Source organism: Dreissena polymorpha, chromosome 11 (assembly GCF_020536995.1).
Source record: "Dreissena polymorpha isolate Duluth1 chromosome 11, UMN_Dpol_1.0, whole genome shotgun sequence".
Taxonomy (NCBI): Eukaryota; Metazoa; Mollusca; class Bivalvia; order Myida; family Dreissenidae; genus Dreissena; species Dreissena polymorpha.
The window spans coordinates 82,796,358-82,823,133 of record NC_068365.1 but is presented as its reverse complement, the minus strand read 5'-3'; the positions used below and the strand labels follow the sequence as shown (position 1 = coordinate 82,823,133).

At 34.8% G+C, this 26,776-nt stretch overlaps 2 protein-coding genes across 3 annotated transcripts in view; both read right to left on the bottom strand.

The window, feature by feature from the left end:
* The window catches only part of LOC127849983 (prostaglandin E2 receptor EP4 subtype-like), a 29,728-nt gene extending 17,962 nt beyond the window's left edge, over nt 1-11,766 (bottom strand). The window contains exons 1-4 of the mRNA XM_052382718.1: nt 11,752-11,766; nt 11,531-11,628; nt 6,579-6,702; nt 5,988-6,131 (exon numbers count right to left, since the gene is read on the bottom strand). Coding sequence (XP_052238678.1) covers nt 5,988-6,131; nt 6,579-6,702; nt 11,531-11,628; nt 11,752-11,766 — 381 coding nt within the window. The remainder of the gene's footprint in view (nt 1-5,987; nt 6,132-6,578; nt 6,703-11,530; nt 11,629-11,751) is intronic.
* Nucleotides 1-26,776, bottom strand: part of LOC127851894 (translation initiation factor eIF-2B subunit gamma-like) — a 488,689-nt gene that overhangs the window by 184,762 nt on the left and 277,151 nt on the right. The window lies entirely within an intron of this gene.

Here is a 26,776-nt window from a genome sequence, read left to right as displayed (position 1 = left end):
AATGACAATACCGTGACCAGCAATACCTCCAAACAGCTACAATATATTATTCAGCAAGTACAAATCCAACCACTAGTGATTTAAGTGAATAATGTTATGCATCTTTGCAAACAAAATTCTATATGCAGATGTTACACGTTTTGCGTTTTTACTTGTTTGTTAAAGATTAATGATACATCTAATTGCGTCGGTTTATTCTACTTATACTGTGGTTTATGATAAAAAAAACTAACGCGATACATGAGTTCATTGGTTCAAAAAGCCAATTGGTTCATTGGCGACAATCGCACCATTCACTGTATCGTTATGTTTAAAAACAGTAGTTTAATTGTTCTAATGCCAAATATATAGAGATACTTTTAAAAACACAGTTATTTTAGATAGTAATAAGTTACTATCCTATCGTTATGGAATTTAGCATACCTTAACGTTATTATTTGGCCTCATTTAAGGGTGCCCGATTTTAAGGTTGTATACATGTTAATAGGCCTTGACATCAGTCTTTGTTTTGAGGCACTCTATATTACTCGGTATCAACGTTTTAGTCTTCAATAAAAGTGAATAATATGCAATTACAAACACATTTTAAATCACTATAAAGTACATTAATGGACAAAAAGCAACTTAACAGCTAAAACGTTTCTTTTGCAATTAAAGTTGTTCGTAATTTCATTGTATTGTTCCTCAAAACGTTGTTACTCTGTTGCGCTGGTCTCCTTCCTACCATTGAGTAATTAAATGGTAATTAAATTGAATCCGTTTTAATTCCCTGGTATTAATGTTTAATTTGAGCTTCAATGATATGAGGTTAAATTGTATTTACACTTATATTTATCATGAATATTTCTGGGCCAAGTGTTAGGTTGAGCGCTCTAAAACCGGTTTAAACCCCGGTGCTTTGGATAAACCGTTCCAAGGCGGTGGCCCAGATTAATTCTGCTATGTGTTCATGTTGTTTCGTATTGTGCCGTTCTGTTTTGGCATTTGTTTTTTTACCATAAATGAAGGGACACGAACGTGTGTAAAATATGACTGTGATACTGCTGGAGCAACTGTAGTTTCACTTCTTAATATTGCCTTTTTTAAGTAGTTGGTACGCATTGAGTCTTTACAGAAGATTCAATTATTGCTGACGAAAATCTAGCATAAGAAGTTTAGTTCGATGTCTGCAAAAAATGAACTAAAAGATCAAACTAGAATACATGGATGATCAATACAGAAGACCCGGGCATATTTATTGTAGCATACAAATCTTAATTGACAGAATTTAATACACTCAGATGGATTCCTTTTAGAAAATTCATTCAACAAAAAGTTATATTTTATTCTGTTCAAAACGTCACTGAATCATGTTAAATAGAATGTACAAAACAGGATAGGAACAACAGTAATGTCCGTCAATAAGTACGTATTAAGTTTATTATTTAATATATATATAATATAGTTTCATAAACAGATTCGTTACTTATCAGTATGGCTTTGAAAGTATGGACTATAATATATCAGTTTACAGCATAAACGAATTAATGTAAAACAGCGTGCTCTGTCAATGGTATTCAGTGGCGATAGAGTAAGATTATGATACCACAACTCAACATGTTTTACCATATTTATTTAAGCTTGAATCATGTTTAAACAAACATAGTTTCAGTTTCAGTTATTAATTTATATTCAAGCGGATACAAAATATATTGATTTTCATTTGATAAAGCAGCATTATTCTATAAATGCCACGTTTGATTTAAAAACAATAATCAGTTGAAATAATAACGAGGCATTGAATTACTAACGGATGTATAACTTTCATGTTTAATCAAGGACCTGTATCACTTACAATAAAAATAAAATGTAATATATGAACTGAAAACATATTTACACCATACGATATTACACCTAAATATGTTCAACCTGAACCATTACGAAAGAAAATAATTGCATAAATTAAGGGTTCCTGATAAATACATATAGAATATTTATCTCTTATAATTGGTCCCAAAACTGAGAAAAACAAAAAAATTGATCTATAAAGCATATTCAAAATTGGAGAAAATATAACTTAAATGTACAAAGAACGAGATACATTTTACATACATTTTGCATTTCTAGTAGGGACACATAGTAATGTTTAGACAGAGATTATATTAAATAAGACAGACATTTAACGAACCCTTTAAAACTTAAGTGAGTTGAACCTGATGGCCCGTTGTTTTCATTCATTTATTTTGTTCAGTTCAAATAGGACAAGTTTGTTATAATTTCGCTTAGCATTGAAGTAAGAATTGTTGGCATCGGCAACTTAAAGTTTATGAATGTTTACTTGACTGTGGGCATTGTGACACTGGCATAGTGAGGTCAACAGTATCGTTACGCCATCGTCTACAGTAAACGCCACTTAACGCAAGACAGTGTTTTTGTTATGATGAATGCCGTCCGGAATGTGCTCTCTAACAAGATTTTATTTGATGATCTTTTATGAAAGGCTCTTTGAAGAAAAATATCCCTGATAGTTATAGTCATACGACATTAATCTATAAATAAGAGTTATGAATATTGTATCTGTTAATAGCTGTAAGAGTTATCAATATTGTATCTGTTAATAGCTGTAAAAGTCACTGAATGACGTAGCGTACATATAATATATTTATTGTGAATAAAGGAGGAAACTATATGTGCTTTCTGTGTACTTTTCCGTCTATTTAATATCGCTCCCCATTATTAGGAACCTTTTTATCAAGCATGCGAGTGAATCAGGTTTTTTTTGCATGAGAAATAAACCCAGTCTGATCCATGGCGATTACTCACTCTTATATCAATCTCATATGACAAAATAAAGTATACGTGTACATAATTGCATGGGAAATTTATAAACGGACACGCCTTTTATTTTGAAAATTCATTCAAACAATTACAATCTCAATTCATTTTACATCCTTAATGAAAATACGTATAACGTCATTTCAACTTAAATCCTCACCATCACACATATCCACTAACATAGAAAACACGTTTATATTCAACCAGATTCTTAGTAAATTGCCAATACTTGAAACTCTAAATTTACTAAAGTAATCCTCATTCTCTCCGCATGCATGCCTTATAAATAAGCTTGTTCAGTATGTTGTTATACATTGATGACATTGTATTCATGCTACTCTTCATATCACTTGTACATTGACATTAAAGAACAAATTAATAAGAAATTACGTTAATTACTTTACAAAGAAATTACTTTACATTTTTCAAAAATATTTGTTTTCTACTATTTTTTTCAGGCTCATGTAAACAAAATTGTGTTAGCATTTTGTCTTAAAAGACATCATACATGAATTAACAGTAATCACTTTTCGGCTTTAAAAAACTAAATTGTGTAAGTTTTTTTTAATTTTTCTTAGACAGGGAATTTTTGCTTTATACGATGATTATTCACATATATTTTTATTGTAATTATATATTCAGTGGCAACATTAACTACCAATTTCACTTATGCTTAAGTTCCTCTTACATTAACCTTGATAAATGTGTATGATGCCCAGTTTTGTCATTTTCTCTCGCATTTATGTACTGACAATTTGCATTTGCTGATCTGCATGACAAAATATATATCAATATGAGGTCGTCTTTATTCGCTGTGTTAAGGTACATATTTTATTAAAGAACGACTTAATCTCAAATGAATTATCGATATCAGGGGTTCATTTATCCCTAACCAAGCCCTAAGAAACAAAACACGTTAAAGAAATGCATCAGCATCATGAATGTATTACCCATGTAAACGAGGAGGCCCCCTAAATATCAAGTATATTAATCATTAAGACCACAACTTGTGTACTGTTTGAAACCCTGACACATAACCTCATATTCATAATCGTGGAGCCTTAAATTTTGTCGTTATTTACCCCCATATTATTTCGAATTCTTAAAGGCATATGAATGTGCTTGATATGGTATATTTGAATAATTAATTTAATAAAGGTTTTGTGGTGATTATATAACTATGAATACATAGGAATGATGAAACTCAAAGAAAACATATCAGGAGAACAACTATTATCTACACCCAATCGTAATGCATTTACACCTTAAGCGGTTGACCAATCCTAATTCATGTATACCCAAGGCACGCGATAAATTGTTATGCACGTACACCTTGGCAAGTTACCAATCGTAAAGTATTTACACCAATCTCACAACATCTGTATTACTGACTTTGTATTTCAACTTCTGTATTACAGCTTATGTTTACTACTTATTTATTTCAACTTACGTAGTGCTACTTCTATATTCCTTCCTCTGTATTACTACCTCTGTATTACTACTTTTCCATAACTACTATAGCATTACTACTTCTGTAGTACTTGTGTTACTAGTTCTGTATGTCTTTATGCTAACTTCCATATTAATATATCTTGATTCATACATTTGTATGACTACGTATCCTTACATCGGTATAACTACCTTTGTATTGCTACTACTGTATTATAACTTCTGTATATTTACTTCTGTATGATAACTTTTGTATCATTACTTCTGTATTACTAATTATGTATTACTATTTCAGTATTACTAGCTATGTATACTTTCGTGAAACTGCTGTTGTATTACTGTTTATATTACTACTACTGAGATGCAAGATAATAATCTATAAATTATACTATATGATGCACTCGAATTAACAAGAAGGGATATAGCTAAAACTTGTATTCCATGCTTCAAACAGCCATAAGTTTGTTCCTTTGGTGGACATTGACCATCGATTAATTAAAATTCAACGGTATTAATAGCGTCTGTTGATACTATTTGAATTGGGAACCTCTAATTTAAATAATTTTGGCAAGCTTATAGAGTTTGGGTCCAAATTCGGAAACAATAATTATGAGAAAATGTCATTTGAAATAATGTCGCTAAATGTGTGCTTATATTTTGTTTACATTGCAAATTGTTTTAGATGACCGTTATTTTTTCTTATTTGTGTGATATTGTACACATTATCCCTTAAAATAACTTTGTATTAAACATTAGAAAAATTTGACATTTTTATAAAAAAAAAATAACCAAATTACTCCTCTATTACCAAAGTTTGACATCGCTAACATGGAACCACCAATACGTCTTCAACAACACGATTGAAACCAGATTATAATCACAATACTAAAATTTAACTTGTCTTTTAGCAATTTTAGTGCTATTGTTTTTAATGTTGCCTTATTATGGTTTTTTGTCCCAGATATTGACAAAAAAATATTATATTTACAACTAAAAACGAAAGTAAAAAATAGAGACCTTGATCTTTCTCTGTTCGTGTTATAATTTGTTGACATTTAAATTTGATACATGAAGCATTTCCGTTATGATTAAATAAGTAATTTTATCAGATAAAGAGAGCTCTTTCACACCTACTTTTATGTGCAACAAACTCAAACCTGCTCTTAAAAAAGTCCTATTCCTTTAAAAAATTTGTTCCTACAGTCGAAGCCTGTCTGCAAATGACAGATTTTAATTATGTGTTGATATTTTAACAAACAATATATTGGACATGACAAAATACATTGTGCTAAATGAAACTGACGTGTACAAATAGCCACAATTTATTTCCACTTCAGGGGCAATACGAATTTAAAAAAAGTAGCATTTCATCGAAAATCAAAACTGATTAAGCAAGTTATTTAATAAGGTGAATCTTAAATCATAATTTAATAAAAGACATGTTTGTTTGTCAGAAACATGTACACACCTTAGACAATGTATAAATTATAATTAATCAATATAATAACATATCAAATACATATAAAGAATAAAACATGGCAAGCGTCTTAATTGTATACCTGATACGGAAATAGCGGACCTTTAAATTATAGAGATATCCTACCTTTTAAAATAAAACACACTGTGTTTTAACTGTACACAGGTTAGTATATCCTACCCTCACACAACATTTACGATATAACATCGCGTGGTATACATTGTGTGCATTTGGCCAAGGCACTTACAATAAGTGGAAGGTAGCAGGAGTTGAACACTACGGTGATACCGATCAACAGCACCGCCATCTGACACTCCGCAAAGCGCCGCGAGTAGCCGGAAAACGTCCGAGATTCCGTGAAACTATTCTTCCGGCCGGACAGACCGCGCATCTTTGTGCGTAACAGCGTATACAGTACTATACAGTTACACGTGACCGTTACTGTAATCATAAAAAGTTCTAGGAATGCGAACAAGCAATTATATTCTCGATCGGTTTTATTGTTGGTATAATAGTCTATGAAGCACCAAGTGAACGGATACTGCTGAACTATTTCTCCAAAACCAATTAGAGGCAGGCTCGCAACTGACACTGCGACCATCCAGGCGCTGAGAAGAAAATAAAGAGCATGCTTCTTGCGAAGTCGAGCATGATACAGAGAAGGATGTCTTATGGAAATCAACGATTCGACGACACTTAAACACACTATTATAGACGTTGCCACTCCGGAGAACAACATCATAAATCCGAAGTATTTACACACATGAATTCCATCGATCCATTTGAAATAATTGACATACGTAGCAATCACTAACGGACTCAGACTGGTTGTACTTACAAGGTCAGTGATCGTTAGACCGGCAACAAATCTATAGAACAATTTCCGTTTCTGTTCTCCCGGGGACTTGTGAAGCACGATGAGCGCAAGAACGTTCCCAAACACGCCCACACTGAACATGATGCTGCTGTCGACAACACTGTTTTGCTTCCTTATCGCGGATATATTCAATAACATTGCATTCGCTTTCCGCATCGTCCATTCAACAAGTCACCCGGATTCTCCAAAAATTATATATTCACAAATGAAATATTTCCCATATCACCTCATAAATGAAAAGAAATTTACGCATTATAAGTTAACATTTTATTTTATAATATACAACTTATTGTATGTTGAGATAACTTTAATACAAAGCGCAGTGCTGTTAACTATTGCTTATTTGGAGTATGTCGCAGTTGATCCGAACTGTTCTACCTTTGAGTGGAAAAAACGTATCTTTGTATGTGCCTTGTGCAGTCCGATAGTCCGTATTTAGCTATCGGCATTGGGGAACGTCTCATACTGCAAGAAGCGTCCATTTAAACTGTTTTGTACGAAAACTATTAAGTTTTCAATGTCTATAAAAAAAACTGAGTAAAATGACGATTGAACTGATAAAGTGCTTATTTTGGTCGCCTTTATATGCCGTTCATTAATTCCAGGACTCATCAGGCTTGGATTATCTAATAATAGAAAACTGCAGTTTAAAGAATGTACACGGTTACAACCGGTTTTTTTGTGATCATCAAAAAGCGATATCAATATGGTTTCACTTTTCATCGAGCGTACAGTCAACAGCCAAAACATTCAATTGAAAAACTATTTCAAAGATCGTAAATTGTGCGTTATTCCTATCTAAGTGTGGAGTTAGCGATGTCTTTCAATCGTTTTTATACTGACTACTTTGCATGAGCCGATCCAATATCAAACCCAATGGAGGAACAATCAATCATTGTTTAATCCGTGTTGTATGTATTTTCCTGGCGCGTTAAGCCCATCGGTTACTTGCTATAAAAACTAGCGAACGGTAACAATAGTTTCTGAACAAATGATAACAAATGATAATCGCATCATGTAATCAGTGGTACGTAACGACAATATTATGCTATAACAATAAACAATAGCAGCAGTATATATCGGGAAATACTGTTTAAACTTAAGACCAAACAAAGTATAAAGGGGAGAAAGAGAGCTTTATTTCTGCATACTAACTACAGCTCAAAGTACAAAAATGCGCGCGCAAACATATAAATCAAAGTATAAAGCGCGCTGACCGTACATAATATACAACAGTTAAGAATGCGCGCTCAAAAGAACATAAATCAAATACTAGTATGCGTCAACAAATACCATGCGAAAGTTACATCTATAACATCCAATTGGAAGCGCTGAGTGATACATGTGAATTCAAGTAATAATCTATGACAAAGCGAAGGTACGCACATTGAATGATACTAAAAATACAATTATATCAAGCTCGTAATGTTCCACATAACATAAATCAACAATGAGATAAAAGCACTGTATTAACAAACACTGTTTGACTATTGACCTTCCCCATACACATACATTGTTTGACTATAATTCCCCATAGCAGGAATGCTCGAGCCCATCATAAATAAACTAGAGAGGGTGGGAGGGAGAGACGTGTAAGCCCTTTGGGCTGCGCGCACTGACTGCCTGAATAAGCTGCATGCTGGACAGAGCCCGGCTACTGACACGCGGTCTCAAAGGTGGTGCTGGCGGGACATTAGCCGGCTTGTCATCATAAAGCATACGTGGCAGGACAAACATATGGGCAACAGCGCGTTTGGTCTCTCGTCTAAATACAATTAAGAATCTTAATTCAACTTAAACTTAAGACCAAACAAAGTATAAAGGGGGGAAAGAGAGCTTTATTTCTACATACTAACTACAGCTCAAAGTACAAAGGCGCTGACCGTACATTATATACAACAGTTAAGAATGCGCGCTCAAAAGAACGTAAACCAAATACTAGTATGCGTCAACAAATACCATGCGAAAGTTACATCTATAACATCCAATTGGTAGCGCTGAGTGATACATGTGAATTCAAGTAATACTCTATGACAAAGCGAAGGTACGCACATTGAATGATACTAAAAATACAATTATATCAAGCTCGTAATGTTCCACATAACATAAATCAACAATGAGATAAAAGCACTGTATTAACAAACACTGTTTGACTATTGACCTTCCCAAACCCAATTGTAGGTGTTGGTTAGTAGGAGTAGACGTAATGCAACGAGGTATAATTACAAGCTGTCTTTGATTGCGCGTTGCATTAATTGAATTGTTCGGAAACGCTGCCGAAAATCGTCTGATATGTATTGTTGGTATCAGTTGGAGCGCCAGTCCCCTAACAGTTTGATAGCGTCGGGAGAAAGGCCGATGCTGTAACCAAATGTTGCACCGCCGCGTCGGAATGAGTGGCTAGCGATGTTGGAGGAAGGAATACCGGCCGCCTTCAAGCACTGACGTATTCGCACTATGAATTGTTCGCTAGTTAATGGTTTTGCGTTACCACCGATAACACACAGGAAGGCGGGGCCAAAGGGGTCAGCTCCGGCAGTCTGTCGGGTAGCGTGAAAAATTGCCTGCACCGGGCATAGACGATGATGTTGAAGGCGTGGTAATGGAATGTCCAATGATTTAGACTGGAACTGGTTAGTCTTACTCCATCGAACCTGCAACCGAATACCCCAATTATGATACGTTATGTCACACAGTCGTAACCGACCTGAAACATTGTTTCCACAAGTCGCCTTATGCCGTTTGGCTCATGAAGCCTGAATACATTGTCAGCTAGTGTCTTAAAACGACCTGGGTAGTAAACAGCGCGCAAACGAAAGTTGAACACTGCGCTTAACCAGAAAACACGGCGTAACGAGTCCATTACGATTGGGTGTCTGCTAGAACCCTTGTTAATAATGGCACAGGCTGCAATGTTATCGCAGTGAACATAAACCATCTGATTAGACCATATATGTGACCAACGTCTTAGAGCAATTTCCAGTGATAAGACTTCTAAATAATTAATAGGCAGTTGAGAAATAGTTTTTGTCCATGGCATGTAAATAAAGTCTCCTTGGTAGAAGGCGCCACAAGCTGTTTTGCAAGCGTCAATACTGACAGAAATTGCCGACCTATCGTCAATCATCGGCATGGTTCCGTTAAATATTTTCATGAATTCCAGCCACCACAATATATCCCGTTTCATGTCTGTTGTTACACGGGTTCTGTGTCCACTAGCGCGTAGAGTATTTGCACGGTCTATTAAACGGCGCATATGAAAACGACCACCATAGATGCATTGGATTATCCAGTTAAGTTTTCCATCAATTGGCTGTATATGCTGTTTCGTAACCTTATGAGCGTTAAGCGTTTTGTGCTAAAGACAATGGATTTCATGTAGTTTGTTTTCCGGTACTCTATAGTCCTTTCAACGGAGTTTAAAACTAGGCCGAGAAAGGTGATTTCCTGGGACGGACCGTCAAGTTTGCTGTAATTTATTTGAAACCCAAGCTCACGTACTAGTTTCATGAGTACGTAAAGTGAACGTTGACATCCTTCATAGGTTTTATCAATGACTAAAAAATCGTCCAGATACACAACAATAGAATTATGTCCCTGCATTTTCATTATCACTCGCACGGCTTGCGTAAGTTTGTTGAATATCTCCGGGGATCGAGCAGCGCCAAATGGCAGTCTAGTGTCTACCATGTACGTGAATTTTGAAGAGCCGTGGAATCGCCATTTTATTCCCGTAGCTTGGTAATTCGATGGGTGAATTTTAACACTACGATACGCGTTTTGCAGGTCCAGCTTTGCCAAAAAACAATTGGGACTTATCATTCTAAATGATTAGTTCTTGCGAAATCGTTAACGGCTTGTCCCGTCGGTTGGCTGCAATCATGGATGAGTCTTACTTTTGAAGAGTTAAGTCCCTTGGGGATAGCTCCTAGTGCCGAGGTGATCAGGGGTTTATCATCGACGATTTTGTAATGCCCATTTTCTAATTCCGTGATAATTTGGGCTTCACAAAGCGCGCGCATTTTAAAATTTGTGGCCGATGAATAATGTTCAACTTCGACACTGTCCGATATGAGATCTGTATCCACGATATTAAATTCACGCTTTATTCCTGATAATAAAAATTCTCTATCTTCGTAATCGGTCGGTAGATGGCGGTTCCATGCTTTAAAATTTAAAGACGTAGGTCGGCTTAGTGGTTTTTTGGTTTGTTTGCTTCTTGGGAGTCAGAGGTGGTCGCTCTGTTATGGCGATACCGGCATCTGTTGCCGAATGGACATTCCCCTCTGACCTTGAATATCCTGCAGTCTTCCTGTTTGCTTTTTGGGCCTGTGCCAAGTTGGTATGAGGTCTTTTGCACACTAGGCATTAGTATTTGGAGTTCCATATACGGGAAAAATGTGCCCCACTTGAATTGGTGTTCAGCTTGGAGCTCTCTGTATCGGAAGTCGTAGTGAAGGACACTATTCCACTCATACTTCTCCGCAAATTCGAAGATTCGGGCCGTGTGAGTCAGATAGTATTCAGTATCCTCTCTTTTGAGTTCTTTTGTCACTAGCAAATTATTCAAGAGTCTCATATTTGCGGCACCCCATTCCTCAAGGAGGACACCAAGGTATGGATGATCTTCTTCTGTTTTTAGCACGATTGTCTCTGTGCCCGAAGAACGTAATACGAAATCTTTCCTCCTGCTTTGTCGTCGGCGTTTCGTCACTTCTGACAGGAACTGTGTTAAATGGACAGCTTTCGTTGAAGTTGACTTCATTGTCAATAGGGACCGAGGGTCCATGAAAGTAGATGTGTATGTTTCGTCGCCACCGGCTAGTACTCTATTGCTGCTGATAAGTAGGTCATCTAGTAACTAACCAGCTCCGTCGAGTGAAGCTGCATCCGGGCTCAGCTGGTTCCCAGACGCAGGAGATACGCTGCCCTTCCATTTCCGAATTTCTTGGATGATAAGATTAGTGCTTCCTAATGGCAATGGCAGACCGAGAGCTTTCAAATCGCTTTCCTAGACAAGAAGTAGCGCCTCTTTGGTAACGATTTCCTCTTGCCGGAGTTGCTGAATAACTTTACGTGGTAGTTTTAAGTCTACCGCCTAGTTATCGAACTGAAAGTCACTATTGTCTCTAACAAACTCTTCTTCCATTATGATTTCAATTAATTACACGCAGTTATGCAGACATATAAAAGCTACACAAATTGTCCTAAACACAAAAATCTATAGCCGGAAGAGAGACGTGTAAGCACTTTGAGCTGCGCGCACTGACTGCCTGAATAAGCTGCATGCTGGACAGAGCCCGGCTACTGACACGCGGTCTAAAAGGTGGTGCTGGCGGGACATTAGCCGGCTTGTCATCATAAAGCATACGTGGCAGGACAAACATATGGGCAACAGCGCGTTTGGTCTCTCGTCTAAATACAATTAAGAATCTTAATTCAACATTAATGACATAAACATAGTTTATGATTTGTAATATAACGTCATGATCTCTGCGGAAACCCGCTTTTTTGTTGTTAATACAGAATACTGTTGTCAAAGTAATGTATTACTTATTTAGATTAATTAAACCGGTATAGCGATTCCAAATGACATTTGGGCAATTTTGCCAAATAAAAGTGTTTCCGTGCATATCTGTGATTCACGTAGTAATAAATAATGAAAAGTTAACCAATAAATACACGATTTACCTGTTTATGCATGTATTAATACAAACGTGTTAGATATTGCAAGATAATGTTGACTTAAGTATATCCAAACACAGAGTAAGCTTTAAAAATATATTTTACAAAACTACTTAAACTATTTAATCAAATACACCCTTTTCACTATCTTCTTTTAAAAAGCATCCTTCACTCAATGAAACGAGCTCCAATCCAGGTCGACCAGTGACGATTTTCTATCGAACTTCACAACTGTCAATGTATTAATAATACTGTTATTCATTGAAACAGCTTGTAGACAATGAACAGTTGAATGTCAGAAATGTATAATTATGCCTCTGGGCCAGAGCTTATTGTTCGCTTGAGCATGTCAAGTGCAGCAAAACAAATATAAAAAACAATAAAATCCAATAACAATTACTTATCAACATCTTTCGACCGCGCATTGTTTCATTCGGGATATAAACCGAAGTTTGAGTTAAACGATGCGTTAAATTAAAAGTAAACCATTAACAGCACTGAAAGTAAATACCACAAAAAGTATATTAAAACACCATGGACATTCTTGTTGTACAAAACAGTATTCCGAATATTTCCCCAAACTGCAAAGACACAGATCAGAGCTCCCCGACTTTCTGACACGACGACGTTTGTTTTGTGAATTCTGCAAGTGAACGCTACACTTGACAATAGGAACGCGGGGTGAATCGTGTGATTGATGAAACTTAGTTAAACAATGCTGCTAATTGTATTCGGTCGGAATCCTGGTAGGAAAAGTACAATTATTCGTAAATACCGTTAACTAAAACCCGTTATATCCCTCATTTGATCTAAATGTTATTGCTAACTGATTCTTGCTTGATGGTTAGCGACGCGTTATTAACGTCGATGATTAAACTAAAAAGCATATAATTATATATATATGATAATAATAATGATTGCACACACCAGCTATATATAGAGAAATAGTAATCATCATCATCAGCAGCAGCACAATCATCATCATCATCATCAGTAGCATCAGCATCATCATCATCATCATCATCATCATCATCATCATCATCATCATCATCATCATCATCATCATCATCATCATCATCATCATCATCATCATCATCATCAGCATCATCATCATCATCATCATCATCATAATCATCATCATCATCATCATCATCATCATCATCATCATCATCATCATCATTATTCCTCTCCTCCTCTTCATCCTCCTCAACATCATCATCAGTTTCATCATCAATATAATATGCAGCAACAGCAACAACAACATTAAGAGCATCATCATAATGATTAGCATCGTTATTATCATAATCATCGTCAGCAGCAGCAACAACATCATCATAAAGATTATCATTATCACTATCAGCATCACCATAATTAGCGTCATATTATCAGCATCATCATTATCAGCATCATCATCATTATCATCATCATCATAAACGTAATAGTTAAAAAAACTATCTGCTTAGTTGGTAATCTTAGTGTTTGATAATATAGAGGCTATTGTTATGATAACGATGAAGATAATGACTATTCGGCATTACTTGTTTTTCTTGCTATTCTAGTAATTCATCTGCCTGAGGGCAATTGCAAAATGATTGTTCCCACGTTATGCAAACATTGAATTGTGTCATATGCGACCAGAGTAGCTCCTTATTAGCATGCTAAATATCGCAAGGTTTCGTTGTCGTATTAGCGGTTATGACCTTACTGCGCGGAAGCGCAAAATGTGCTGAAGCTATATGGCAATGGACCTACTGCGCATGGGTCATTTGTTAAATTCGTTTTGTAAATTGGTCACATCTATTTATATTGTGCATAACTGTTTCTAAACTATGTGAAAGGTTAGACGAATTTCTTTGAAATCGCAAAATACGTGTGTTACAGCTTTTTAAAATTTCTTTAAAGCTACACACTAACATATATTTGCTATACACCATACCACACCAGTGAAGATTTAACGGATGATTGTGTAAGCAAATACTTTATCGCTTGATAGTCCGATGTTGATTCGAATAAAGCAGCGCATATTAGTATCGGTATGTTCTAACACATGTCTTGCATTTGGTTAAATATTTTCATTTGATTGATCCGTGTTATTATTTAAACTAAATTCATTTAGTGGCTTGTGTTTACGAGATCAAATGCCTTCTTTTTTTTAAATAGATTCTTCAGGGTTCATTCAATGCATATTAAAAACTCAACATAACAATATGTTTTCTCTATTTAGCAGACATGTCCAATAATTAATGTACATGTTTGTAATTAATGTACAAACACGCTTAAGGGTAACAAATAGTACTTTTAATGAGGTTAAATTAATAATCTAGACGGACATTTCCCATAATGGTTGTATTGATACCCAGCAGATTTCTTCTCCGGTCTGAATTACAAAACGCTTGAATGTTCACACATGATTCAGTTTTCAATGTGTCAATAAACGCTTGAATGATTTCGAAAAAGTCGTGCTTCTTGTCCATTCTATACATAGATGGTGACGTCATTACGTTATTGTCACCTCTATGCTTAGACGCATCATATTCCCCTGGTTTGGGGAATTATGCTTCCGCCAAAGTAGTTCTGCGTAGGAATGAAAATGTTAATAATGAAAGACAAATCGTTTTAATTGTGTGTTAAAAACGGAATGTTGTTTATAGAAATGTTATTTAATTATGTTTAAATGTGATTTTGAATCTCAATTTAGACTGATAAAGATTATCAGAAGCACGATTACCTGACCTACTTTCGCTTTCACTTTTCACTCGTAAAATAAGTGCTACCCACAATTCCTTTCGCGTTAGTACACAGGTCAGTAAGACCGGTGTGTACACAATGGCTTCTTGTCAGTATACATATATATACGAAGATATGACGAAGATTGTTTTCAAAGCTATACAAAGTTGTTTAAAATGTTTCTTCCTGAACGACATAAGGTAAATATAAACATAGAAACATAGGTAAATGATAGGCAATAAAAATGAACATACATTAAATAACGATAAACAAGAACATATCATTTTATTAGAGTTAAACAAAGTATACTCCCACATAAACGTGATAAAAATAAATGTTGGTATGATATCTTTGTTATTGGTCAAGTCCAATTCACTTTAAAATTCCTGTCTGACTAGACTGGACATGAATGTGTCGTGCGTTCTCACAATGACCACCCAGCACCTCTGGCAATCCAAACGCGTCCATGATCCGCGAAACAACGCAGGAAGAATGCGAGTGCGGTGTGACTGGGATGATTGATTTGGCGAGACCTCGAAAACAAAAGATCGTGGTTCAGGTGTGCGCGCAAATCATTTGAACTTATCTCTATTCAATAGTATGTTATTGTTATTCCGTTTATGTTTCTGTAGATACATTCCCTGTTATTGAAACAACTTTTTAGTTTGATGAAACCGATAAAATCCGGCTTTGAAACGTCTTACATAGAAAATGACCTGCACAATGAAGTCGATTGCATTATTAATGGAGTTTACTTAAAAGCCTGTCATTAAACCAGAAATTTCAAAATTTGGTATGATTGTGTCTAGACATGAATTAATACTTTATTCCGTTTTAAATAATGACATGGCCAATTTCATGGCCAATGTATTTAGAAAAAAATATAATGGGTGTTCGTCTTGATCAAACCTTGAATAGGCATGCTCATAAACCGGAAAATCACATCTGTTACAGTTTAAAAGTACAATTTGTATAACTCAAACGCATTATATACTACCTTTTATTAATATTGCTGCAATATATTGAAAAAAAGAAAACATATGTTCCATTAACATGTATACGTTCTACGCAAATGAATAGCTAAATTATACTTGTGCGGACACCATCTATTGAACTGTCTAAACTTCCAACTTGAGTTGGATGCAATTTAATGACAGAAAAAAGTACCACACTGCAATACAAACATTATCGAATCATTTCAATATGACGCTATTGTAAATGAATGAACTGTTCGACTTGTCAAACAGAGAATCACACAGTTTACATGCAAAAATCTAATTTCGAAAAACACAATCCGCTAAAACTTTACTACAAAGACAATGCGGGGAATCACGTGGTCAGAATTAAGAAAACATGGCCGCCGATGCATCGCTTAGATGGAAAATTTGAGTGTTTAAACAGGTACATCTTCCTTATTACTTACTTGTTTTTAATCGGATGACGCCTATCATAGGGTCAGCCGGACGCGGTTTCATTGAGTATTAACCGTTTCCCTCTGGTTGGTTTGAGTTTGGAGATTACTCATGGAATATTTAGCGATTTTCTGAACCGTCAATTGCTGTTGTACACGGACTAACAATAATATAACTGTTTTCACACTAATTGGCACTGTTTAAGTACCAGTTGTTCATGCGGACGCATTGTAACTGGCAAAAAATGGATACATCGACTGTAAAATCTTATCTTTATTATCTTTTCATCTTATCTGTTTAACATTGGACTGTTTTCACATATGAAACGCATGACATTGAGTGCGTTCAAACAAACACACCATCCACTGGATACGAACATTAAAGAATCATCATAAATAGGTCATATATAATTTTCGTGTTTTAAATATTTATTTTGCAATAAACAAATCTGCATTCTTGAAAGTATTCATTACACATGGCTTGAATTTGCTTCATAGAACTTTATATATAAGCATTTACCCAAATCAATCGTTACTTGTTTCTATCATTAGCATATTATAAAAAAACATTACATTCAACGAATTTAAAACTTCTTTTTCGGTATGCTTTTTAATGTATATACAATAGAATATCAACTATATTTTTACATTATACAATATAATATCCACTATATTTTAAATAATGTGTCATAAGATTGACATACTCAATCTCGTGACGATCACCTGGATTCGACCTCGTGACCATCAACAGGACTCGACCGTGTGACCACCAAATGGACTCGAATTCGTTTTAATCACCTGAACTCGATCTCGTGGCCATCACCTTGACTTGACCTCTCGTCAATCAACTGGGCGTGACCTCGTTAAAATCGAATCGAAAACAAATTATGCCATTTGGATTTTTATTTAATATCTTTGGTAATAGTAATACACGAATGCAGACCATGCTAGTTGGGTAAATTCCAGTTATTTCCTGTTTTTATAATTCCTGGAGTTTGTAAAAAAAATACACTCTCAAAAATAGTCTCTTAATACGATCCGCTTTTCTATTTGTCTAAGAGTGTTGTCTGCTTATTTGAAGTAAACTTACAATGTGTCATTACTAACTTAAACTTGGCAAATACTTTGATTGACAACTAGCAACTGTTAAACAGAAACTAAACTGGTTAATTGACCAAGATATCGATCAAACTGCGGGTAACAGTAGCCGATACGGGTTTGAAGGACGTCCTTTTTGAGTGTGTTGATATGTTTACGTATAATAGCTTGAACGTATTTGTGAAGCGGTCGGTATATGCGAATAGTGTTGATAGTTTAACGTATTTTGGTTATTTGACAGCTCCAAATGAAGATCAATACTAGACCGATAAGTAGAATTAAAATGCTTCGCATTTTCACGGAGATTTAACTACAAATACAATATCAATACAATAGAGTTCAGTTCTTCGACATAAGATTATTGAAACTACACAAGAAGAATCAAGAGATGCATTGCTGTTAGCAAACGCTATTCGTTTATTTATGGCAAGATCAAGTCAAACAAAACATTCAACACAAATGATTAAGCATAATATTAGCATTACTATCAAAACAGATTGACAGGGTTTCTACAACGTCTGTGTTCAAAATAATTTTATAACAACACGATTTCAAACGACTTGGTATGTATGACATACTTACCAAGCTTTTCGGTTCTAAAATGTATCACGATATGACTGTGTAGTGTGCCCGTATGTATACATAAGTATTAAATTTTCCCGCGAGAATGATTGCACTGAATATTAGTATAGTTTATACAATAACTACAATAATTTAAATGTGTAAGCTAAAGATTGTTATTTTCATCTGTGAATTTATGATTGCAAAGTTAATTTAAGCTATGATATAATAAGTTCAACTTAAATTTATGCGAGATTCACACACTTTTATTCTCCATCAATAGCCGTTTGGTATACACACTTTCATTGACCGTGATTGAACGAGAACTGTTGTAGGGTAATTGCCCGTGAAATTATCAGGTGTACATGCCACTCGGATATATTTGACTTCGTTTATAAAATAAATAAATAATAATAATTTAATCTACTGGTCAATTTCGACAGAGAATGATAAATCATCGCAACCATTGAGTATTCAGTTACATAGAAGAGCCCGAAATCAATAAGAGGCAGATGGCGTTTGGGGTAGAATGTTCCACTGAGTATGACCTCTTTAACATGTATTTATTTGTAAAAGGCTAATGTTGTTTTAGTTACGGCGAAATTATGTATATGCTTGTTGTCTGGCACTTAATTGCTCAGAGTTTTAATTTCAAATTATACAATATTGTTTAAAAATTGCATACTGTTAATTACTAAGGTGAATATCACCGATTTAAAGCCGCACCAACACAATCCACAGATGTCACTTTCTGCCGAACCATGCGTCCTAAGTATTACTTCACCATGCATCAATTTTATTTAAGCATCATTTATATTTAGACATTATATGTTGTTGAAACAGCGAGCATCGTTTGTTGAAGGCAAGCTAAAGGACGAGACGTTCATAACGCGGAGAGGAATCATTGAGTGATGTAAAGTTTTAAAACAAGGGATGTTAAATAATTACCCACGAAATGTGTTGACGATTTTGTCAATAAAATATGTCAACAGTTATTTATTTCCATAAAACATTCAATAAATTACTAAACAAATTATTGTTATAAAATGAAGGTCGGCTTAAAACGTAATATGTTGTGCTGTTGTATGTTAAAGGCAGAGTTTCGATTATTTACAACCTCTTTGAACACAATGAACATAACCACGAAAAAACTATTGTTCACAGAGTAAATAAGTATATGTGCATCCTGTCGAAAAGCTGAATTCCATGTGTGTTCACTCTCAAAGTATATGTGCTACACCAAAACGTCAATGATGGAACAAACTTATGCTGTTGATGGCAAGACATACAACGAAATGGTGTTTAATGTATGTGTATCGTCTTAATGCTCGTAACTAATATGTTCATGTTTGCAATGTGCTATATATTATAATTGAACTTAATCATTTGCTAGAAGGTGTGCATTTTTTTATAAATAATCAATACACAGTGTAAAATAAGTATTCGTATGTTTCTCTATCGGGAACGTTTTTACAAGTATGCACTTGATTGCGACAATTAATGAACATTATCCAAACGAAATATTGTATACGATGATGAATCATTCAAGTCAGAAAGAACGATTCCGATTAACCAAATAGTACAATATTACAATAAGGTCACATTCATATTTTGTCGGAAACTTTAGTGTGGTGGTCAGAGGAGCCTCACCTAGTACTAGATATTGCAGCGCTTATAGGTCGCGATAGTCCGAGATACATATTGACCAGCGGGATGTCCAAGCTATGATAGCCTGTTCAGACTGTTTGCACGTTCTTCTGTAACGAACATAGTGTCTTGTTAAAGTTCAACAATGTGATGCTTTGATATATCTATACGTGTGTTAGATAAAGGCCCAGGAACTGTGGATTGCCATTTTAATTTAACTCATATTTCGTAACAAAAAACTAAAATAATAGAATAATAATATAATTAAGAGTTTTGCATACATTGAGAGATTTACTTAATTTGTTTTTTATCAAACGCACATATTTAATAGTTTTTCCTGTTTTGTAGATGTGGAAACCGTCATTTTGCGTTTATTCTTTATGTAACATAAATATAGATCTCTATTTATCAATCAATTAACACGTTTGTGTTGGTTTCTCAACATTGTATGAGTGTATGTAACGTGAAACGAAAAATACACATTGTTAAACACATACACGTTTTATCAATTTCCTTCATATATTCAGATCATTTATATTAAATAATAGCGGAAATAAATGTAGTCTCTAGAAACATCCACCTTTCTTCAAGCTTTGCACGTTTTATTTGAATTGAACTCAAATTGTAGTTCAGTACTTCTATCCAAATAATATTTGGTAATTAAATTGTCAGGTTCAAGACGGAATAAACAATAACAGTATTGGAGCTTGGATAGGGTAGAATATCTAATTATACTGAAGAATATTCGACAGTTTCGGGAAGGGAGTGAGCTAGATCTGATATTGGTATTCTTTTGAATACTGAATAGTGTTTGTCGCAGTTGCTAACGATTAAGCTCCTATAGAAATATGTTTTCCGAAATTGTATTCCTCTGTCGTCGCAATCTGCAAACATCTTATACATAATAATTCAAGTAGACTACTGTAAGACGTATTGCAACTCAGCGGCTGGTTATTGCCTCAACTCGCTGTCCAAGTCGAAACACATTATGAGACCCTATATTCAAAATGTAAAGCGAAACACAATTTCAGTTATGTATAACCCATTATGGGAACTATAGTTAATAATTTGAGTTATTTTGTATAGAGACATACTATGGCAATCGGCTATGAAACTGGGTTAACTAAATTTTATATTTTAAAAAATCCTGTTTCCCTCGTGTTATCTTTTTCGTCTTAAAATAGGAACGATGAAGGTCCAAAGATCAGGAAAAAACTTAGTTTATAACCTCCAGTAATATTTAAATGATGCTAGATACTAGATTAAAGCAAAACATGGGTGAAAGTTTTAGTCAACGCTTTGTTTTGTATGTTATAAACCGTTATAAGCTCTATTGAAGCTCAATATTGTTCATTTTTTAATTGCGAAAACATGTAAAAGAGTGGTCATTTGAAGTATAACAGCCAGAACATATTAGTTTTGATTAAAACACAAAATATGTTTCAATAGTAATATAGTGCAAATACTTGTAAGCTATGTAATCGGATAATATATAAAGCATTCTCCTCGGATGCTAAACGATGACCTGGATATTGAACTATGTATACTGCTGGGTTCTGAAATCATTTCATCAAGACTTGATTAAATTGAATGCGGTTTAATTCCCTTTTATTATTGTTTGATTTGAGTTACAATGATATGACGTTAAATTTTATTTACACTTAAATGTATTATGAATATTGTTGGGCCAAGTGTAAGGTTGAGCGCTCTATAACCGGTTTAAACCCCCAATGCTTTGCATTAACCGTTCCAAAGCGATGACCCCAGCTTTATTCATATTTTGTGTTTATGTTGGTTTGTATTGTGCTGTATTGTGCTGTTTTGTATTGTTTGGGCAATCGGTCACTTGCCTTAAATAAAGGACCAACTCATTGTTTTTAATGAGAATTCAATACTGCTCCAGCAGCTGGAGTTTCACTTCTTTATATTGATGTAGCTGATATTTGCTTTTCATTACTTGCACTTTTCCTAGGCGCCTATCCCGTGTTTAGTTCTTAAAACATAAGAGAGTTTGTCTTTATATCTATTATTCCGCTGTCTTTATGCATTTTGTAATTTGCCTTAAATAAAAGACTTGCGGCTGGAACCTATAATTTTCCTCGTATAATGTGTCTGGAGTCTCATCATTAGAGTTGAAATCTGGAAAAACTCAAATAATTCCATGTGCGTAAAAGTGTCTGCACATAATGGTTGAGATCAACATGTTATAAAAAATGACAGCAATTTTATGCGAACTAAATTCTAAACGTTAAAATCGCGGACAAAAGTGCCTAGATAGCTGCCTCATTATTATATGTTTATGTTACTGGTTTGTCCATGCTTTTGATATTTGTAGTAAGGATGTTATTTATATTTTGGCCTGGTGGTTTATACCGGTTACATGTCTGATCAAGCTTCAGTCAATGTGGTTAAAACCGGTATAAAGTCATGCCAAGCTTCAGTCGAAATGGTTTTACCCGCTTAAAAAACTTTCCAATCTTCTGTCAAGTGGATTTAACATGTCGATTATCAGAGATCTTATCAGAAACATCTTAATATTTATCAAACAGTGAACTAGACCCATTGATAGTAACTGTGCGATTTGTATTCAGCAGCGCAACATAATTTTACTTTCTTAGACACGATTGTATGATGGCTAAATCACTAATTGAACATTGTTATTTGAATGCTGCAACGAGTTCGCGTAATCAAAAACAACCACCGTATAAGAAATCGGTCATCCAACCTTCGTTATAATTGCAGTCAGATCTAGGTAATCTTAGACGCTTTAACTCAGTGTAGACTTTAGAGTTGTGTTTTCCCAACATTGAAAAATCATTTAAGTTTTTATAGAATCATGTTTAAATATGTTGACGTGTTGTGTAATAAAGACTTCTTTAAGAATCGTAAATACTGATCAAGAAGTAAGGCTTTGATCAGTTCTTAGATTTTAAGTTAAATTCTAAGGAATGTCAACCCATGAAATCAACGGAAATTCAAGCCCACGAATAATTATGATTGTACAGTAACCTATTGAGTTATTTATTTTCTTTATATATTTTCTTTTATGTCCAGATGGACTTTCGACTTTTTTAGTTTTCCGACCTGTCAGGATGATGACGTAAATCATCTGCAAAACCGGAAAAGGCTTATTTCATATAGATGTGTACGAAAACTGCATAACGGGAACTATGTGTACATGTTTCCACACATTTCCTGCATGCTTACCTGAGAGTAACGACTTTCCAGAGTTTTGTGTTTGGGAACGCTTTTAGTGCAAGTCTTATCCGTGAAAGAAGTCTGTCGTTCTGCTTTGTCTGGGAACTCTTTTGGTCTCTGACTTACCTAAAAATGACGACTTTATATGCCGATGTGTCTTGGATTTTTGTAAGTTTCTGACTTACTTAGGAGTGATGATTATACAGGTGACTATGTCTTGGAACGCGTTCATTATATGACTTAAATGAGAGTGATGACTGCATAGGCTGCTTTTTCTGCAAACGCTTTCGGTCGTTTTCGTATCCGAGGGAGATGATTATACAGACTGATGTGTCTGAGAACGCTTTAAGTCTCTGACTTATCTGAGAGTGACGACTAAATACTATTTATTTTTGGGAACACTAAGTTTCTTACTTAAGATTTGCGAATGTGCAGCATGCTTTGCCCGGGACCGCTTTTAGCATCTGATCTGCCTAACAGTGACGACTGTACGGGCTGTTGAGTGTGGGAACGCTTAGGGCCTAGGTCTTCGAACAATATAAGTAATGCAGGTGCATAAAGCTGTCGTCCTAGATTAGCCTGCGATGCTCAAATAAGGAAACTGCATCGCCCCAACTAACAGAACAGGACCTCAAAAGCGGTGTGGTCCTCTGAACGGCAAAAACATACGTAATCACTATTAAGGTTTACGTGTGTCATTACTGATGCTCATATATAAAATTGGTATTGCTGATTAAAATATATAAAACTAACAATGTGTTAGCCGCGAACTGTTACACACGGGCTTACTGCATGTGGGTAAAGTCTTATTCCAGATTAACATCCTACAATCCACACAGGCTACTCGGGGACGACACTGTCCGCGTTGATAGATTATTTTGTTTTTAAGAATGAAAAATATTGTTCCTCTTAAAGACAATTCCAGTTGATATGGAAAGGGTCCTCCCGGATTAGCTCGTGTGTAATGTACATATATAACTAGGACAAAACGTTTTTAGTCGTTTTTTTCAGAGCAAGTCTCATATAGAAATGAACGGCATAATGGTGTGGACGTCAATGCAACCGTTCCCCTATTTATCCTGAAGCGAACACCCCAGTGCAGAGCTGCATGCTTATAATCGTCATAAGACTTATACTATGTTTTACATTCATGTTGATTATAATAACTAACAAATGCAATTGAGTCAAAGAAGCATGCAACACTTTAGCTCCGAATCATATATCAGAATGTGTAAAAAGAAAGTGATGCATTTGGATCGATCGTCCACCGTTTGATCAAAAGTGAATCAGGTAGAAATGTTGAGACACAGTTCGGGTTAACAAATAATAGTGTTTTTGGCGCGAAAAGACCTCATAAACTTCGAAACACACACACCATATACGAACGCTTGACGGTTTAACTTTGAAGTAGAGTAATAACGAGATTACCTGTTCTTCTAGAATGTATTTCATCGAATTAGCAGAAGTTTCCTTAAACGTTTTCTCATTAAACATATTGACATTACAGTACTTGGAGGCGTTCTACAAAGAGTCCCACAATGATTTATATGGATAAAAGTTCACAAATAGATTACATTTTTTGCGAAAAAAAACAAGATATTTTGTAAATATGTTTAAAGATTGGCTAACAAACACTAAACCTTCTGGCTGCGTATTAGCCTTATCAGATTTACTTTCAAACGCGTATTGATTCGTAACAATTTTAAGCTCATTGCAGAAACGGACAAAGACACCATTTTGTAGGTGTTAACATTAAAACAGCTTGATCACAGTTTATAAAACTGAATGCAAGCCGCGCTGTGGGAAAAAGGGCTGAATGCACATTAATAAAGTGTCGTCCCAGATTAGCCTTTGCAGTCCTTAAAAACAAGTCAGGAACAACACTCTTCGCCTAGATTGGAATTTCATTATGAAGATACTTCCAATGAACGGAAAATAACATTATAGCGGAAAATGCCGTCCCTGATTAGCCTGTGCGGATTGCAAGGTATCATCTGGTACTAGACATTACTACATGCATTAAACCATGTTCTCTTAGAGCAAGGCTCATAATTTCGCTTTAGAAAGCACATCTTAATTGGCATAATTACCCAGAATAAATTAATTGCCCAGCCTCCTTAAAACTCTCGAATTGTGAAGCGGTGTGGTTTTTAAGAATGACTGCTAATTCAAGCACAGGATATAACTGACAGTGTGAATAATGTCAAAATAATCATGGATTCGATTTACATTTCCTCTCAGTAAATTGATTTGATATTGTATATGTTGATATTGTTCTGGTGTACATAAATGAAATATTTACAACTGTAGTCGAAGGCGGCTTACCTGCTCGCATATTAGTAAAACAACACAATATTGTTGCAAAGAATGTAAACAATATTACGTTGGATAAATAGGTGTATTTACTATTCTTTTATTAGCCACATTAACCATTTAGCATGCCACTCATATTGTAATAATTATACATGCTTGTGTATAAGCAATATATTTGAACCTGGATGTTTACAAACATACCTTTTCAACTACTTTCAAATTGAAAAGTATCCATGGTTAAGTTGTAATGCTTCCGCTTTTGTTTCTTAAGATCAATCGTCAAAACATCAGATGAAGACATTTATTATTATATCTCGTTTGTTAGAAAATTTTAGAAAATATTCCAAGTATTAGAATGGTGTCAATACTATCAACTTGCCAATAGAGAATCACATGCCAAAAACAACGTTACATATTTCCATTACACTTTTGTCCTTTTGGCTTTTGTGTATATATGAAAAGATGTAAAAGTAAATGCTTTATATTATTTTTCTGTATTATTATTTTGCCGCAGTACTATCCTGTTTCTTTTTGCAAAATTGACCAATGAAAGAACGACAATAAAAATAGTATATGATCACAAAAACTATAAATAAACGTTCATAACGCTGTCATTTAAACATATTTCAGATTAAAAGAGGTTTCATTGAATATAAATGAACATTAGCTATAATAAAAGCACCAACTATCGCCAATAAAGGATCACTGTTTACAGCATCATCTTCCTGTCAGATCAACAGTTGGGGCATCTTTTCACAAATGTGTAACATTGTGCATTTATCCAAGGGACACACTATGCAACAATTGTTTTTGATTTTATTGTACTATTTCAAGAAATACACGATAGTGACCCCCTATTTGGTGTTACCCCCTATTAGCAGGTTGACTGTATTTTAATTTAATGGCATTTTTCAAAAATACAATAACAAATCAAAGGTCGGTAGGTGAATCAGAAGAATGAATTTGTAATTGCATTGTACAATATAAGTTTGTATCATGTGATGCAATTTTACATTGATATTTTAATATCATGCGTTATGTCCTATAACAATCTTGTGAATTCTTACAAATAATTGTTTCTGTTTTATTTGCGTTCCAAATGTATGAGAGATAATTTGAATCGGTCAAAGTCACGTGATATACAAAACAACGTTGAATGTATTTAAAAGTTTCCACTCGTGTGCTATGATAAAAGCTGATCCATTTATAATCCATTCTAAATCGCATATATGCAAAGAAAACAAACAACAGATGATCAAATTTGTTCATTAACATTAAAACCTTATTTACTGTACTTTTGCAACAAGTGACACATAAGTACACAATTTATGTATAGCAGAAACTTTAAAACATGTATAACTTGTATCAAAATAAAAGATATGCTTGTATTTAACAGGTGTAATACACGTGTGCAAGCATTATTGTTTTTCTACGATACAGCCTTATTACGCTACTGATCCGTTGATTTTCACTTGGCTGTACCAATGCATACGCGACTGTACGGATAACACGAGTTCTG